This window comes from Camelus bactrianus, chromosome 17 (genome assembly GCF_048773025.1).
Source record: "Camelus bactrianus isolate YW-2024 breed Bactrian camel chromosome 17, ASM4877302v1, whole genome shotgun sequence".
NCBI classification, from domain to species: Eukaryota; Metazoa; Chordata; class Mammalia; order Artiodactyla; family Camelidae; genus Camelus; species Camelus bactrianus.
In genome coordinates, this window is record NC_133555.1 from 35624536 (window position 1) to 35643044 (window position 18509).

An 18509-nucleotide genomic window follows, 5' to 3' on the forward strand; every position below is an offset into this window, starting at 1 on the left:
CTAGTACAGAAATACAATTGTTTCTTCTATCTGTGGTTTTTTTCCTTTTAAATAGTTTGTGGGGTTTTTTTTTTTGAGAAAAACCATAAGGTTTACTAAAATATATTCAGCTTAAATATGTTGGCTTATGAAGAGGTCAGTTCCCCCCAAACACTAACCTTTTTCATTTTCTTTAAAAGTTAAAGGCTTATGGGTTGTTTTACAGAAAAAAGCAATATAGTGATTAGAATATACGCAAAACACCACCCTCATGTATACATTTCATGCCATCAGGTTAAAACTCTTTGCTTTGAATTGTTACTAGCAATTATGCTGGCCAAATAGTGCAGAGAACATGGGGCTTTTAATAAAGAAATGGCTTGCTTAGGACAGATGGAAACCATGACAGAAACAATGAGCTTTGAAGAGAACCATTTTCATGGAACTTGTAGGAAACCAAGACAAAAATGCCCCACACACCCTCCCCAAAACAGCAAGAAACCTTCACATGCTCCACACACCTGACCTTCCACTACATCCACATAAAAGACCCAAGAACTCACTACATGCTAGGCAGCGGGTGTCACCTCTTCACCCAGGGCACTCCTGGGATGCTCCGCCATGTGACAGCATTGTGGAAAGTCTGCTGTGGCATTGTCGACCTCATTTGAGCTTTTGAAATGAACATGGTAACAGAATTGGGGAAGGGCTTGCAGGAACACTGATGAGAGAAGGAAAAGGGAGATGAGATCAGGGGGAGAGACAGCTGCCCCAGTCAGAAACTTGAACAGCTTTATTGAGATATAATTCACATACAATAAAATTCACCCATTTAAAGAATATAACTCAATGGATTTCAGTGTATCAATAGACCATAATCACAATCTAATCTGAGAATGTTTGTCCCCCCACAAAAAAACCTTGTATATATTAGCAGTCAGTCCTCATTTCTCCAGCCCACCTCCATCAGCCATAAACAACCACTACTCTACTTTCTGCCTCTATGGGTTTGCCTATATTCTTACATTTCACATGAATAGGATCATATAATATGTGGTCTTTTGTGGCTGGCTTCTGTCACTTAGAGTCTTTACATCATCTATGTATGCTGTAGCATATATCAGACTTCTTTCCTTTTAACTGCAGAATAATATTCTATTGTATGGATATACCACTTTTGTTTATCCATTCATCAGTTAATGTACATATTTGGGTTGTTTCCACTTTTGCTTATTATGAATAATGCTGCTATGAACATTCATGTTCAAGTTTTGTGTGAATGCATTTTTTATTACTCCAAGAGTGGAATTGTTGGGCCGTATATTAACTCCATATTTACTACTTTGTAAAATTTCCAGGTTATTTTCCAAAGTGGCTTCATAATTTTACATTCCTTCCAGCAATATATGGGAATTCCAATTTCTTTTTTTCCTTGTCAATACTTAGTGTTTTCTGTCTTTTTTATTCTAGCCATCATAGTGGATACAAACTAGTATTTCATTGTGGTTTTGATTTGCATTTCCATAATGATTAGTGATGCTGAGATTTTTTCTTCCATATGAGTATTAGTAATTTGTATATCTTCTTTGGAGAAATGTGTATTCAAGTCCTTTGCCCATTTTAAAATTGGGTTATTGATCTTTTTATTACTAACTTGTAAGAGTTCTTATATATTCTGGATATAAATCCCTTATCAGATATAGGACTTGCAATTTTCTTCTCCCATTCAGTGGGTCATCTTTTTACTTGCTTGATAATATCATTTGTAGCACAACAGTTTTACATTTTAATGAAGTCAAAATTAGTTTGACTATTCTAGTTCCTTTGCCTTTTCATATAGTTGAGTCATGATTTTCAAGAATTCACTCTCTTAATATCTATCTTTTAATTACTATATTTAGATCATTTACATTTAATGTACTAATTGATATGTTAGGGCTTAAGTCTGCCATTTTATTTTTTGTTTTGTTTGTTCCTTCTGTTTTTTCCTTTTTTCTTTTCTTTTCTTCCTGTGAGTTAATGGAATATACATTTTTGAGAATTCCATTTTATTGTGTTTTGTTGTATCTTTGTACAGATTTTTTTGGTAGTTACACTAGATACTACATTATACATACACTACTTATCACAGTCTACCTGTTTTAACATTTTACCAGTTCAAATAAAGTATAGAAACCTTACTTCCCTTTAAGTCCCTTTACCCTGCCCTATTTATAATTGTCTTGAATATTCCTTCTATATACACTGTGAACCAAATCAGATAATATTTGATATTTTTTTGCTTCAACTGTCAAATATAGTTTATAAAACTTAAGAAAAGGAAGTCTATTGTATTTACTAATATTTTGCCCTTTCTGTTATGCTCTCATTCTTCCTGACAGTCTAAGTTTCTATTTTAATAATTCCCTTTATATTTGAAGAACATTCTTTAGCAATTTCATAGTAGGTTTAGTTGTGAAAAATCCTTAGTTTTTCTAAGTTTTCTGTGTTTCCCTTCATTCCCCAAAGATAATTTCACCATATGTAGAATTTGGAGCTGACAGTTCTTTTCTTTCAGCACTTGGAAAATGTTGTGCCATTTCTTTTTGACCACCGTGATTTCAGTGAGAAATCTGATGCCATTCAAAAAATGTTCCCTATACGTGTTTTCTCTCTTGTTGCTTTCAAGATTTTTGTTTGTTTTTAGTTTTTGGAATTTTAAGTACAATGAACCTTGGTATAGATTTCTAGTTCTTTAGGTCTATCCTGTCCGGGATATGTTCAACCTCTTGAATTTGTAGGTTTATGTATTTTGACAAATTTGGAAATTTTCAGCCATCATTTCTTTGAGTACTTTTCAGCTCCACTCTATTTCTCCTCTTCTTCTGTGACTCTAATTACACAAATGTAGATCTTTTGTTATAATTCCACTGGTCATTGAGGACCAGTTCATTGTTTTTTTCCAGTCTATTTTCTCTTTGTGGTTCAGACTGGGTAGTTTTCTTGGTTCTGTCTTCAAGTTCACTTATTCTTTCCTCTGTCTTCTCCATTCTGCTGTTGAGGTCATCCACTGAGTTTAAAATTTCCATTTGAGGGGGTAAAGGGGGCGGGAAGGGATAAATTGGGAGTTTGAAATTTGCAGATACTAACTACTATACACAAAATAGATAAAAAAAAAGTTTATACTGTATAGCACAGTGAACTAGATTCAATATCTTGTAGTAACCTATAAGGAAAATATGAAAATGAATGTATATGTATATGTATGAATGAAACATTATGCTGTATACCAGAAATGAAACAACATTGTATACTGACCATACTTCAATAAAAATAGGATGCAAAAAAAATTTCCATTTTGTTCTTCTTTATATCTTCTATTTCTTTGCTGAGACTTTCTATTTATTTCTTTCAAGTGTGTTCGAAATGCTTTTTGAAGAATTTTTTATGACAATTGCTTTAGAATCTTTGTCAGATAGTTTTGATATCTAATTTATCTTGAAGTCAGCATCTTTTTAAATTGTATTATGTTCATCAATTTGAAATCTTCCTGCTGCTTGGTATGATGATTTTTAAAAAATTGTACACTGAACTTTGAGAGCATTATGAGACTCCAGATCTTATGTAAATCTATTTTAGCAGGACCCCTCTGACACTAGGCCAGCAGGGAATGTGGTGCCACCTTCTCACAACAAGGTGAGGTTTCCCATTTCAGGTTTCCCATTTCACCTTCTTTGACACCCCAGAGGAAGTTCTGCCTTGTTCCTACTGGATGGAAGTGCAGACTTCTGGCCACCCACTATGCCTGACAATTGATAACTGATACAGGATAAATCTGAAAAGTAGCTGAGAGTGGGAAGCAATACTGCTTCTAAATTCTTTGTTCACTCATTGAAAAGCTTTCTTCTCATGGCCTCCACGAGGCTACACACTGTTTTTAACTTCACCTTTGTCCCTTTGCTGGCTTATCATTTTTTGTGACCTATAAATGCTAATGTTCTCAAATGCTCAATCCTGAGCACTGTTTTTAATCTGCTTTTTCCTCTAGTTGTACTTTTTTCCTAGGAGATCTCATGCAGTCCTATAGCTTTAAATATCGCTTGTATACTGAGGACTCCAAAATTTATATTTTCTTATAAGCATTCCTCTAAATTCCTGACTGGTATTTTGAACTGCTCAGTGGTTATCTCCATTTGAATGCTTACCAGCATTCTCTATCTTTATATGTTCCCTACCTTTATTATTAATCCCACATCCTTTAACCTATTTCTCCCAGTCTCAAGTCTCTACCAGTGATCCAGAAGTTGATGTAAAAAATTTAAGATTCATCTTTGATTCCTCAGTCCCTGCATCCAAACCACGAACAATATTAATAGACTAGTGTATATCTTTCTTCACCTTTCTCACTGTTTGGATATACTTACACAAAGACTAACATTAATATGCATATCTTGGTTTAACAGAAATAGACTCCTCATACTTACTTTTTCCAGCTGACAGCCCTGTAAGTCAATAGACACAGAATGAACTCTACTTTTTTCTTCTAATTTCTCAATGGAGCTCTAAATATATACAAACATCTATATATCTATCTATTGATAGATCTATATATATATATATATATATATATATATATATATATATATATATAGTCAATGTCATATATTATTGGGGTGTGGGTAGTAATTTTTCCTTAATTTTTTCTCTCACTTCCTCCACCAATTCCTAACTCAAGATAACTTGACTAAATAGCATACATCTGCTCATATCTTTCATTATAATGATAAAATCAAATAAATAAATGCATGTATATATAAGTCTAAGCATCTTGCTTTTCTCATTCAACAAACCTCAAAACTTCATGAAAACTTCTTCAGAGCATCTAGTATAGTGAAAATTCATTCTTTTCAATGACATTCTTTTCAATACCCCTTGGTATGGATATTCTGAACTATACTCATCCATTCCTTTATAAGCCTTCACTTGATTTTCCCCACCACAAATAATGATACAATTAATACATTTGTACATTTAATCTATGTACAAGTACTTTTATTTCTATGAAATAGAATTTCAGAAATAAAATTTGCTGGGTCAAAGGACACATGTACACAAAATTCTTATGAAATAGTAACTAGATAGAAATATTAATCATACAGTAGGCAAAATAACAATAAAACAAATATCTATGTACTTACCACCTAGTTACCTAGTCTCTGAAACCTCCTGGGTATCCCCATATGATACCTCCCCCTTTAGAAAAAAAAATTGTCCTGAATTCTTTACTTTTCTCTTACTTTCTTGAGTTCTGCTATGTTTAATTCCCTACACAATCTATTGTTTTTGACTTGTAAAACTTTGTATGAATGAAAAAATGTATTATTTTATTCCTGTTTCTCCTGCTCATTATGTTTCAGAGATTTAACCATTTTCATAGGCATAACTGAAAGAGTCATTCATTTTCACTGCTGTTTAATCACTCATTATATAAATACACTGCAGTTGATGGACATTTGCCAATACTGCTATGAACATTCCTGAAAATGGCCTTTGGTGTACCTGTGCAAGAGTTTCTCTAGTGTATATATCTGATATATATACACTGTTGGGTTGTAGGGTATGCCCATATTTAAGTTTATTAGGTAATGCCAAATCATTTTCCAAAGCCACTGTACGAATTAATACTTCTATTAACAGTGGATAGTGCCTGATTTCCCTGGAACAGTTTTTCAAATGTTCCTTAGCCATTAATTTTCCCTTTTCTGTGATATTGGCCAGTTTAAAACATTGGGTTGCTTTTTTCCTATTGATTTGCAGTAGTTCTTTATATATTCTGGATCAGTTCTGCTCAATAAAAAGAAAATGCAAGTCACAAATATAATTTAAAATGTTCTAGTAACCACATTAAAAAAGTGAAAGCGAAATAAAAATTTCTTTTGTATAGCACAGCACAGGGAACTATGTTCAATATCTTGTAATAAACTTTAGTGGAAAAAATATGAAAACGAATATATGCATGTATGCACATGGATGGGACATATATTGTACACCAGAGATGGACACATTGTAATTGACTGTACTTCAATTAAAAAAAAAAGTGAAAACAGGCAAAATTAATTTTAATATTTTTTTACTTAACACAGTCTACTTAACTGAAATATCATCTTAACATGTATTCAATACAAATATACAAATTTTTTTTGTGCTAACTTTTTGAAATCTGGTGTGTATTTTTATTAACAGTGTATCTTAAGTTGGCCTGGCTACATTTTAATTACTCAACAACCACTTGTGGTTAGTAGCTACTGATACTTTGTTGTGGAGCTCTAAATACTTTGTTGTTGTGTGTTGCAGAGCTTTCCTTCCAGTTTATTATTTTTACTGTCATTTTTTTGTCTTTTGATGACAAGGTTTCAAGGGAGTTGAATTTTGCCTTCTTTGGTCTGCACTTTGAATTTTAAGAAAATTTTCCCTATCACAAGGGCATGTTCCAAAGATAGTGTTATTTCAATCAGCCCTCCATGTATGTGGGTTCAGTATCAGGGATATATAGGGCTGACAGTATGTCATTTTATACAAGGGACTTGAGCACCTGTGGATTCTGTTATCTGGGAGGGTCCTGGAACCAATCCCCTGTGGATAGTGAGGGAGGATTATGTTCTTTATTTTATTCTAAACCTTTTCAGCTTTTGCTAAAATTCTTATATTTAAGTCTTAATCCATCTGGAATTGATTTTTGGGTAAAATATGAAGTAATAAGGATCCATTTCTACCCTCTTTCCAGAAGGATAACCCAGCTCTAATATTTTGTTAATTTTAACAAAATAATATTGTTTTTGTAAATGGTATGTTTTATTGACTTGTACTTTGTAACTTCTAACTGCTAGACTATGAAAATGCAGTTGATTTTTTAATCTGGCAAATGTGAAAAAGTGATACAAAAGAATACAAATGAATTTATGTACAAAACAGAAATAGACTCACAAACACAGAAAACAAATTTATGGTTACCAAAGGGGAAAGGAGGGCAAGGGATAAATTAGGGATTTGGGATTAACAGATATACACTACTATGTATAAAAAAGATAAACAACAAGGACCTACTGTAAAGCATTGGGAACTATATTCAATATCTTGTAAAAACCTATAAAGGAAGAGAATCTGAAAAAAAATATGTGTACATATATATGCACTTTTCTGTACAAGTGAAACATTGTAATCAACTATACTTCAATAAAAAAATAAATAAAATAAAGTGTGTCTCTTAAAAAAAGTGTCACTAATTCTAAATATTATTCTGTAAATTATTTTGGGTTTCTAAGAAGATAATCACAACACCTGTAAATGACAATTATCTTTTTGATGCTTTACATATTTTATTTCTTTCATTGTTTTATTTTGCTGGCTAGGACTCAAGTACAATGTTGAACAGAAATAGTGACAGCAAACATTTTATTTTCAGTTTGGAAAGAAATACTTTGTTTTGCCACTATGTATAATGTTTGCTTTAGGTCTTTTTGGTGGATACTCATTGTCAGGTTAAGGATGTATTCTTCTATTCCTGTTTTGCTAAGTTTTTAAAAAAATTTCTCTTCTTTTTTTAAAAAAATTAATAATAGTTATCAAATTTTAACAAACAATTTCCTGCATCTTAAAGTATTTGGCTATCCACCTATGGACTGGGACAACATATTTGCAAATGATGCAACTTACAAGAGCTTACTGTCCAGAATATACAAACAGCTCAAAAGATTCAATAACAAAAAAAATAAACAATCTAATAAAAAAATGGGCAGAAGACCTAAACAGACATTTCTCTAGTGAAGACATACAGATGGCCAGGAGACGCATGAAAAAAAAAAGCTCAATATCATTAATTATCAGAGAAGTGCAAATCAAAACTACAATGAAGTATCACTTCACACCAGTCAGAATGGCCATCACTAAAAAGTCCACAAACGATAAAAGGTAGAGAAAGTGTGGAGAAAAGGGAACCCTCCTATACTGTTGGTAGGAATGTAATTTGGTGCAGCCACTATGGAAAACAGTATGGAGATTCCTTAAAAAACTAAAAATAGACTTACCATATGATCCAGCAGTCCCACTACTGAGCATATATCTGGAGAAAATTCTCATTCGAAAAGATACATGTACCCCTATATTCATAGCAGCACCAATTACAATAGCCAAGACATAGAAGCAATCTGTTCATCGACAGATGACTGAATAAAGAAGCAGTGGTGTGTATGTAAATATATACATATACGTATATAATACACATACATACAATGAAATACTACTCAGCTATAAAAAAGAATAAAATAATGCCATTTGGCAGCAACATGGATGGACCTAGAGATAATCATACTAAGTGAAGTTAAGTCAGAGAGAGAAAGACAAATATCATACACCACTTATATGTGTAATCTAACAAAATGATACAAATGAATTTATTTACAAAACAGAAACAGATTCACAGACATAGAAAACAAATCTTTGGTTACCAAAGAGGAAAGGGGGGGAGTAAATTGGGACTTTGGGATTTGCAGATACAAACTACTATATACAGACTAGATAAACAGGGTTCTACTGTATGTCACAGGGAACTATATTCAATATCTTATAATAACCTATAAAGAAAAAGAATATGAAAAGAATATAAATACATAAATGAGTAACTGAATCACTATACTGTACCCACGAAACTAACACAACATTGTAAGTCAACAATACTTCAATTAAAAAAGAAGTATTTGGTCATCCCATCTGTATTAGTTTTGAATGTCACTGTAACAAATTACCACAAATTTAGAAAATTAAGGCAACACAAATTTATTATCTTACAGTTCTGCATATCAGAAGTCATCAGTATGGGTCTAACTGAACTAGAAACAAAGTATTGTCAGGCTGCATTCCTTTCAGGAGGCTCTAGGGGAAAATCTGCTTCCTGCTCATTTGGACTGCTGCTCAGTTCCTTGAGTTTGTAGGACCAGGGCCCCACAAAGTTTTCTTGCTAGCTATAAAATGAGTGAGGGTCATTTCTATCTTGTAGAGGCTGTCACATCCCTTGGATCAGGCCCTTTTTTCTCCATTTTCAAAAGCAACAGGCATGTTAAGTCCTTGTCCTTGTTTCTTTGATCAACCAACCCTCTTGCATTCCTCTTCTATTGTTAAGGATTTGTGATTAGACTGGGCCCAGATAATCCAGGATAACCTCCCCACCCCAAGGTCTGTAACTCACATCACATCAAAGTGCATTTGCTACTTAAGGTAATATATTCACAGGTTCCAGTGATTAGGGAGTGGACATTTTGGGGGGAGCTATTATTCTGCCTAACACAACAACATAATTTGTTAATATGATGAATTATACAGAAAAAATTGCAATATTGAACCCAAACTTTCATTCCTGAAACAAATTTGACTTGGTCATGATTTTTACCTTTTTAATTATTTGCTAGATGTGCTTTTATAGTATTTTGTTCAGGATTATTGCATCTTTATTCAAGAATGAGAATAGCCTGTACTTTTTCTTTCTTGTCCTATTTTTGTCTGTTTGGGTCTGTTTGTCCATCTATCCTTTCCTCATTTCCTTTTTTTCAAGGGAAAATTGATCACTAATTCATCTTTTTAATGCTTCTAGGACGAAATAGGTTTTCCATTTCTCATTGAATCAGTTTTGCTAATTTGTATTATCTTAGAAAGTTGTCCAAGTTGAACTAAGTTTTCAAATTTATTGGCATCAAATTGTTCATTTTTGGTTAATTTTATAATCTTTGCAATTTCCATAGTTTTGTCCTGCTTCTCATTATTTGTATTTTTTTTTCTCAATTTGTCAGAAGTTGGTCAATAGTCTTTTAGAAGAACCAATTCTTGGCTTTGTGCATCTTCTCCATTGTATGCCTTTTATTTTTTTCATTAATTTTGTACTTTCATCTATACTATTTCTTTACTTCTACTTTAGTTCTTAAGTTTGACACCTAATTTGTTAATTTAGTCTTTTTTCCCTGTAACATAAGTGTTTACATTTCTAAATTTCCCTCTAATTACTGCTTTAGCTATGTTACACAATTTTGCTATTTAGTTATTTTATTATTCTTTAGATCCAATTATTTTGTGATTCCCCTTGTGACTTTTTTTGACCGAGTTATTCATGAGTGTCTTTTTGAAACTCGAAATGTGTTTTTTCCTCCTAGATAGTAATTTCTAATTTAATTGAATGGTGGTCAGAGAATGTGGCCTATATAACAACCATCATTGGAAATTTGTTGAAAATTACTACCTGGGCTTACATGTGATCAATTTTCACAAACATTCCACATGCGCATTAGAAGGATGTGAATGATCTAATTGTATAGGGCAACACTAAATGTATCCATTAATTCAATCTTAATTATGTTGTTCATATCTTCTGATTCTTGTCAGTAAGATCTAGTTACTATTTTGAAGTGTGTTAAAATTTCTACTATAATGGTAAATTCACTCATTTTTCCTTTTAATTTTGTCAAATTTTGATTTTTATATTATAAGGATTTGTAATTAGGTGCATACATTGTTTAGAATTCCGAAGTTTTTGGGCCCTGACCTTTCTACCATTATTTAGTACTTTCATTTATTTTTAGTCTGTCTGATGTTAACATAGCTCTACCAGCTTTCTCCTGTTATATAAGCCTGACATATTTTTCTATCCATCTACATCTTTTTGTGTTCTTTGTTTCAAGGATGTCTCAAAAATAGAATATGGTTGGATTTTATTTTCTTGTCCCATTTTATTTTTATTTTATTAACTGGAGAGTTTATTATATTTATATTTACTCTAATTAGTGAAATATTTGTACTTTTTGCCATATTATTTACAGTTTCTGTTTTACTATTTCTTTTTTCTATCTTTGTATCTTGTTTTTTAAAAAAATCTATTTTATCTATTAATTTGGAAATGATATACTCTTTTAGTTGTTACTCAAGATATTTTAGCTTGTATACTTAAGAGTAAAGCTTAAAGTTAATCTATATTTTTATCCTCTTCTTGAACAATACAAGGATCTTGGAAAACTTCAAATCTAATCATCAACCTACCCATCCCACTTCCAAATTATAACTTTTGTTATTCAGGATATTAGTTCTATCTTGCTTCATTAACCACACAAATTATATATTATTATTATTATTACTTTTTATGTTAAGTATTTTTTTTAGTTTTAACCACTTATTTACCAATTTCTTTGCTTATTATTTTTTCTTATATCAGAGATCATGTTCTGTTGGTGGCAAACTTCAGATTTTTTGTCTAAAATGTCTTGAATCAGATAACCAAGTTCAAATCCTGGCTCTACAACTTCTTAGACATGTGACTTAACCTCTGAGATCTTTGGTTTATTCATTTGTAAAACTGAGATAATCTTGAGCAGTTTCATCCTCTGCTGGGGTAGGCAAGGCTGGGAGGGAAGAGCAACAAGAAGCTCAGGAGATGAGTTCTCTGGAAGGGTGTCATGATCCAAAATAAAACAACACTATCATCACTTGCCTGAGTGCTTGATAATCTTGTAGAGAAGACAAGATTAACATATGTTGGGGAAAAAATTACCTAATAACAGTATTCCTGTATACTTGAGGGTTAAAGTATGCAATTCTTAAGTCAGTACTTTCAAATCCAATGAAATGGTTGGCTTGTCGGAGCTTATCAATGAAACTTTATAGAAGAGAGTGCTTGTGTAGATGTCAGCAGCCTGTTGGCCACTCGACAATCTAGTTCCAACAGAAAACTCCAACGTGAACACTTCAAGAGCTTCTAAAAAAAGTAAAAAAAAAGTAAGGTTTTCAAAAAAATAGCAAATTATTCATTAAACACCTGATACGTATAGCATTAAATATTACAAAATAAAAAAGATAATAATGTTCCTGCCTACAACAAACTTATAAGAGTTGGGAAGGTAAGACATATTATGTAATTGAAGTCAGTTAACAAAGCAGTATGGAACAGAAAAGACAACTATAGAGTATAACACTATATATATAGGAAAGTTCTGGCTTGATACAAATAATGTACGTAATAAGGCTCAATGTAGGTCGTGTATTGTTTTCTACATTCTTCTTAACTTGTGTTGAGATGTGTAGATTAAACATGAATAAAAATCAATTGTAATTACACTCCCCTCCCCAAGGTATTCCAGGGCCAAAGAGTGTGACATTTGCAACAGTTAATCATTATTCTAAATGATGCTGCCTTTCTTTTGTATACTGGTTATATCTAAAATAACTTTCACTTCTGTTGAGCCTCATGTATCTACATAAATTTATCAGGTAGCTTATTTTTTATTGCATGGCTACTAGTTCACATGTACTAGGTACTTACTCAGACATCTCAAATGCTCAGATGTTGATTATATATATTTCTATCCTATAGAAGAATAAATACACATTTAAACCACTTGATTCAAGTCTTTCATTTGTAGAGTAATATACTTTATTTTCAAAACCATCTTTTTCATTGTACTTTCAATTAATGGAAAATAATTATTTTCAGTTACAACAGAATGACATACTGACCTATTAAAACTGAGCAGTAAATCAGCATTAAAAACTGTATATTACAGCTTATAGGCACCCAAATCATGTTTCTATTCTAATGCTAGGATGCACCTGTTTGTAGTCATGATTTTACAGTTAATATGCAACTACCCTAACAGCCAATTTTGGTTTCCTAGAGACCAAATGGAAAATACATTTTTGGAATATTTAACACAATTCCTCTATTCAAAAGAACACTGGACTAGAAAAAGAACAAACTGATGACAGAATTACTAATAGCAGGGAATAGATTCAAGATAATATTTAAATAATCAAGGAAAATGATTAGGTGTCTCATAAACTGTTGTGATCTTCATAAGTCTTGTACTGGCAAGCTCAACTTTCAAACATTCAATCTTGATATAACCCAGCCTTGTGTATATTATTCATGTATACTCCCAAACTGCCTCTCTGATAGTAATTCAACCTTTTATACATTGAGCCGGCCATCATTAACCACAGCCTATAGCCATTGGGAATGGGCCTAGCTCTGCCAACATGAGGGTGTTCGTGGGAGCACATGGGTAGAGATGCGGTTTCCCACACTGCTGCTTATGCTGCCCACGTTGGCTTCGTTGCCACTGTCAACCTTGTCCCCTCTATGGAAAGTAAGGAACTTTGAGGAGTCATAGGACTGAAGGCCTAGGGCTTGCATGTCCTCCCCAAGTTGACATCTCTTGAGGAACACAGTCTTCCGAGAACCCTCACTTGGGGGAAGGATTTGGTGAGGTAAGAATGGGATGGGAAGATGCAAGGATAAGTAGATAGGGGCAGCTTCCCCATTCAGCACCAGCTGTAGGTTCAAAGGGAAACAACCTTTTCTCTCTCTTAGTGCCTTAGCCAGGTTCCCATTTGAGGCAGTGGAGCTTTGGCCTGGACACATTGAAAAAAGGCACCACCCTGTGGTACCTCAGGGTACCTTACTGTCTTGATTTTATTGCCTCTGTGTTCTATCAGCCCTAGGAACTGTCTTGTTAACATATTACCTCCACAATTTTGTTTACAAATACTAGTTTTGGAGAAAGTGCTCAATCAACTGGCACTCTCCCCTCCACATCAGTTAGATTTTTTTCTTTTCCCTTCCAGGTACTGAGAGCATAACCGTGAGCAATCTCTGATCTTTGGCCTAAGATCTCCCCTACAGCAAGAGATGCCCGAGTCAACTTTGTTTCAGGGTCACTACTAGTTACCCTGGGGTCCCCTGAGATGGAGGTGCTCTGGGCCTACAGGTGCAGTAATGGCAGGAGCAATTATGAAGTTTTTTTTATAGTTCTAGTACTCTAAGAATAGAATGCCTCTTATAATGTTTCACTTTAAGACTTTTGACATTTTTCCTTCAAACATAATTATAGAAGTCTTTATGTAAGAAAATAGGAGATGGTCAATATCTAGAAATTATAGTCTAAAGACTAAATTATCCTACAGCTTTGATCAAGAGACCAGGCCCAAGTATGTGTTCTGAGGATGGATTCTCTTTGAATTTAAAATATGTGTACAAAGAACTCCTAGTACAATAATAGATGATGGCATCTAATAGTACTCAATCTTCCACCAATCTTGCCTATAAAAACTTGGTTCATTTATTTATGTTTGGGGCTTAGTATTTCCCATTGACCCCCCATGGTTCGATATGCTTATTGCATTGGGTGGTGACCGGAAAAATGCTATCTTCAGACCAGGTATTATAGAGACTAGCTGCACTTCCTGCAAGAGACCCATTCACTTCATTATTTCAGGAACAGGAAACCTGTAACTGACTGCTTTTTCTCACTCACCTCAGTTTAGGTCCTTATCACCTCATACTTACAGTATTTTAGCCATTTCTACCTATAGTTAAAATAGCTTTTCCTGTCTGCCCAATGTCAAGTGGCTCCCAATGGCCTGTGTGGCATCTAAGGCTCAGGGTCCCCATCTATTCTTTCAAAACATGAAATAAAACATCTACTGGACACTTACTCAATGAGAGGCACTGTGCAAGAGTATTTCCTATATTTTAATTTAATAATCACAACATTGTGCAGTGGATAATACCTCTATTTTACGGAGAAGGCACTGGAAGCATAAAAAGTAACTATGCCTGATGTCATATAGCTACAAAGTGGCAGGGCTGATATACAATGCCAGGTAGAACTAGCTCTCAACCACTGTACTATGTCTAAGTGCTGACACTTACTGAAGTTTTAAAGCTTTACAAATACTATCTCATTGGATCCTCACAACAATGAGGACCTGTCCACATTAATATTCTCATCTTACAAAGAGAAAAAGCAGAGGAATTAGGTAATATTCGTAGTTCGTAAAGAAGTGGCCATGGGAGACTTAAACCAAGGGCGTCAGATAAGTTTTGGACCTGGATGCTATGTCTAAAAACCAGAAAAAAAAACCCATCAGAATAATCCTCAATTGAGAAACGATGATGATAAAGTACTAATAGACACTGCCAGTATATACATTTATGTGTATACATGTGTACACACACATATAGGATATAAAAAAGAGCTAGTAGAATATATCTCGTCTCATATACTCTTCAGGCTGCTAAAATGGAATATCATAAACTAGGTGGCTATAAACAACAGAAATTTATTTCTCACAGTTCTGGAGGCTGAAAGTAGGAGATCAGGCTGAGTTCTGATTGGGGCCTTATTCTGGGCTGCAGATTGCATTTTCTCCTTATATCCTCAGGGCAGAGGAGGAGGGAGCTCATTGGGCTCTATAAGGGCACTAATTCCATTCGTTCAAGCTCCACTCTCGCGACCTAATCACCTCCCAAATGCCCCACCTTCTAATACCATTATCATTGGGGACAGAATTTCACATATGAATTTGGGGGGGGGGTGGAATACATATTCAGTCCATAACACACACACACCTTCCAATTGTTTGCTGGTAAAATTCGATTCAAAATTATAGTGGGGAAAAAACAACAAAAAATCTGATCTCATGAACCCCCAATTTCAAAATGACCAATTGTCATAAACTCTTCAATGTTCTGAGGGTTTAGCTAATGGCTTTATGTATTCTTGTTTCCCTTTCCAAAAATAACTAAAAACCCGCAGCACTTTCAAGTTATCGTACTTAATTTCCCATGTCATTTTTGCAGGAAAGTGATTAATAACCTTTTCTTCAAAGACATTTCCTCCAAGGCCTTAAGAACCACGCAGAAGACGAGTCACAACTCCCAGATGTTGGGGAGAGGGCAGAACACAGGAGGGGACGCCGCCAGGAGGTGGGCGGAGGGGCTCCAGCCGATCCAGAGTGGGGAGGGGGCAGGAGAGACGAGGGGACGTCCCTAGAGCTCGGCCATACGGCGAATTCCCGGCCTAGCTCCGTTTCCATACCTGCTGAGGGGACGAGATGAGGAGGCAAGAGGGAGAGAAAGCGAGAAGTAAAGGAGAGAGGGGCGAGAGGCACAGGAGAAGCGGCGACCGCCTTACCTCAGAAGCCACAGGCCCGGGGGAGGGGCCCTCGGCGCCGCTGCAGACTCCGGCGCTCCTGGAGCGTAGGTCTTCGAGGGCGGCGGAGCAGGAAGGCTAGTGTCCCGGCGGGCAGTGGCTGTTCCCCCGAAGTCGCTGGCAAACAACCCTGAACCAGGTCACGCCTCAGCGCCCCGCCGCCACCGCGGGCCAGAGGGAGGGGTCGCGGCGCAGTGACTCTCGGTACGGGGCAGGCCAACAGCACTCCGGCCCTGGGGCTTATTGTTCCGGGAAGTCGCAGACAAGGTCCAGCCGGGTCGGAGGACTGCGCGGCACCCCTCCCGCCCCTCCCGCTCCGGCCTGAGGTCGACTTGCAGCTGCCGGCGCGCCGACTGGTGGCGGGCCCGCGGCGGGTGTGTGTCTCTTTAAGGGGCCGGGCCTGTGCGGTTGGGGGCGGGCAGGGTACGCGTCGCTCCCCGTGTGAGTGTGTGGGGGAAAGAGCGGCGGGCGGGCGCCGGAGGGAGGGAGCGAGAGAGCAAGCGACGCGGGCCGCCCCTGCCGCCGCCGCCGCCGCCGCGGTCGGACCAGCGGCCTCCTCCCCTCCCCTCCGTCGCGTCGCCCTGCCGCGGGGAGGGGGCTCGCGTCGCCGCCTCCTGCCGCTCCCGATGAAGCAGCTGCCGCCCCAGCCGCCTCCGAAGATGGGGGATTTCTACGACCCCGAGCACCCGACCCCTGAGTAAGTATCAGCTTCGCGGCCTCCCGCTGCCCTCAGCCGCCTCAGCCCGAGCCGAGGGCGGCGCGTCCTGACGGGTGTTGGCGCGGGTTGGCGCGGGTCGGCGCCGGGAGTAACGGGCTCGCGGTGGACTCGCGTGGCCGGCGTGGGGAGCAGGCCCGCGCCGCCGCCACGGGCCGCCTCGTCTCCGCCGTCGCGGGCCGGCGGTTGGGCCCGGCGTTGGCGCCGCTGCTCGCGTCGCAGCGGCGGTTGGGCCGGGCCGGTGGGGGAGGGGCGGCGCGGCCTCCGCTGCCGCCGCCGCCGCCGCACCGACCTGGTCGGCCAGAGGCTCGGAGGTCTTCTCCGGCTCTTCGCGGCCCCCGCGGGCTGCGCTGTAGACGAAGGGGCCGAGTCGGAGGTGCTGCGGGTGCCTGACTCGGCGAGAGGGCACCGGCGAGGGTAGGCCGCTAATCCCCGGGCTTGGGTGGAAGCCCGGCCCGTCGCTTGGCCTCCCGGCGACGGCGGCTCTGACCGGAAGGGCCTAGAGCGCGTCGCTCGGCCCAGGGCCGCGGAGGGGCCCGCGCTGCACTCTCGGTTTTGATTTTTTTCTCCTGGAACGCGATCCTGGCCTGGTAGTGCTTCCGGCTTCGTATTCTGCACCTTTGGCACTTCGGTTTTTGTAATGGTGGCGAGGTTTGAGTGGCCCCGATGTTGAGGTGACATCGGGTTTGTTTTTCCACCCGAAAATGAAAGCCTCCAGAGGGCCATACATTCTCTACCAGATTATGAGATTTGCACACTTTCTCGGATACTCTACTTTCTTGGTAACAGGAACCTCTTACTCTAAATGGATGACTTTCTACTCCTTGTGAAGACTTTGTTAAAAAGCAAGAATCGTTTGAGGAGTCTCTAAACAGTGTTCTAGAAAACCAGAATACCGTTTTGCCCAGTAGTGTGTCTTCAGCCTAGGACATTTTTACATTTCTGTTGAGGGCTGTGTCTGCTACTGTATCTGATATCTCAGGAGAGCTTCCACTTCAGAGCCTGGATTCACTTGTTTCCCTACGTCCTCACAAGACTATTGTTTCAAAAAGCTATCTTTAAACTCCATTTGCTGTTGGTGGTGGAAGTCTAGACCTAAGAATATACGACTCATTTCAAACTTAACCGTTGATAGGGATTCCAAATGAAACTGTCACTTTTATGACCAGAATGATTCCGAGAGATTTGCTCTTTTGATACATTTACCTTAGTTCTGCTATGACTTTTTTTGAACCCTTTGCCAAATCTTTTACCTTAGTCCAAAAATGACTGGATCTTACTTGATAATTCTCAGGTTCAGTTTCCACACAGAAGGATTCTGTTGAGGTGTTGATGGTTCTCTGCACAAAAAGAAAAAATGATTCTGCCTTTCTGAAACAAAACCCAAGTCTTACTTGCAATAGTAAGTTGTCTCAATATGGCTTTATCTTTCCACAGGTTCTTGCTTATAGTGTAACATTACTGTTACTAGATTGCTTGGATTTACTGCACAAGCATCAGTCCAGTTACAAGGCTTGTGTTTGTAGGCTTTTGGTTTGAGACTTGGAAAACCTCAAAAAAAAAAAAATTCTGTATCATGATCCAGTAAACACTTATTGAGTATTTGTGCTGTACAAAATAAGATGCTAGCTCCCGAATGGGCTAAGTACCTGCTTTCAGTTCCTTTCACCGGGTTGTTTGGTGAAGTCCAGAAGCTTTAAAGATCACATTCTTACACTTCTTGGAGGAAAACATAATTTTTCATACTGTGTGGGAAAATGGACTCAGAAGTTGCATCTTTGGTGGATATGAGTGTGGTGAGGAATCAAGTATGT

General features: G+C 37.5%; 1 protein-coding gene and 1 long non-coding RNA gene across 5 annotated transcripts in view; one reads left to right on the forward strand and one right to left on the reverse strand.

The window, feature by feature from the left end:
- Positions 1-324: 324 nt before the first annotated feature.
- On the reverse strand, positions 325-16098 carry LOC123618375 (uncharacterized). Its single transcript, XR_006726811.2, has 2 exons — positions 15963-16098; positions 325-11746 (listed from the first exon to the last, which is right to left on the reverse strand). It is a non-coding gene; the product is annotated as an uncharacterized LOC123618375 (long non-coding RNA).
- A 449-nt stretch (positions 16099-16547) lies between these two features.
- SETD2 (SET domain containing 2, histone lysine methyltransferase) overlaps positions 16548-18509 on the forward strand; it is a 114511-nt gene continuing 112549 nt past the window's right edge. For all 4 annotated transcript variants that reach the window (XR_012500014.1, XR_012500015.1, XM_074345018.1 and 1 more), the window contains exon 1: positions 16548-16677. Coding sequence is in view for 2 of the 4 variants with exons in the window: in XM_074345018.1 (XP_074201119.1) it covers positions 16607-16677 (71 nt within the window). In the remaining 2 variants the exon portion in view is untranslated. The remainder of the gene's footprint in view (positions 16678-18509) is intronic.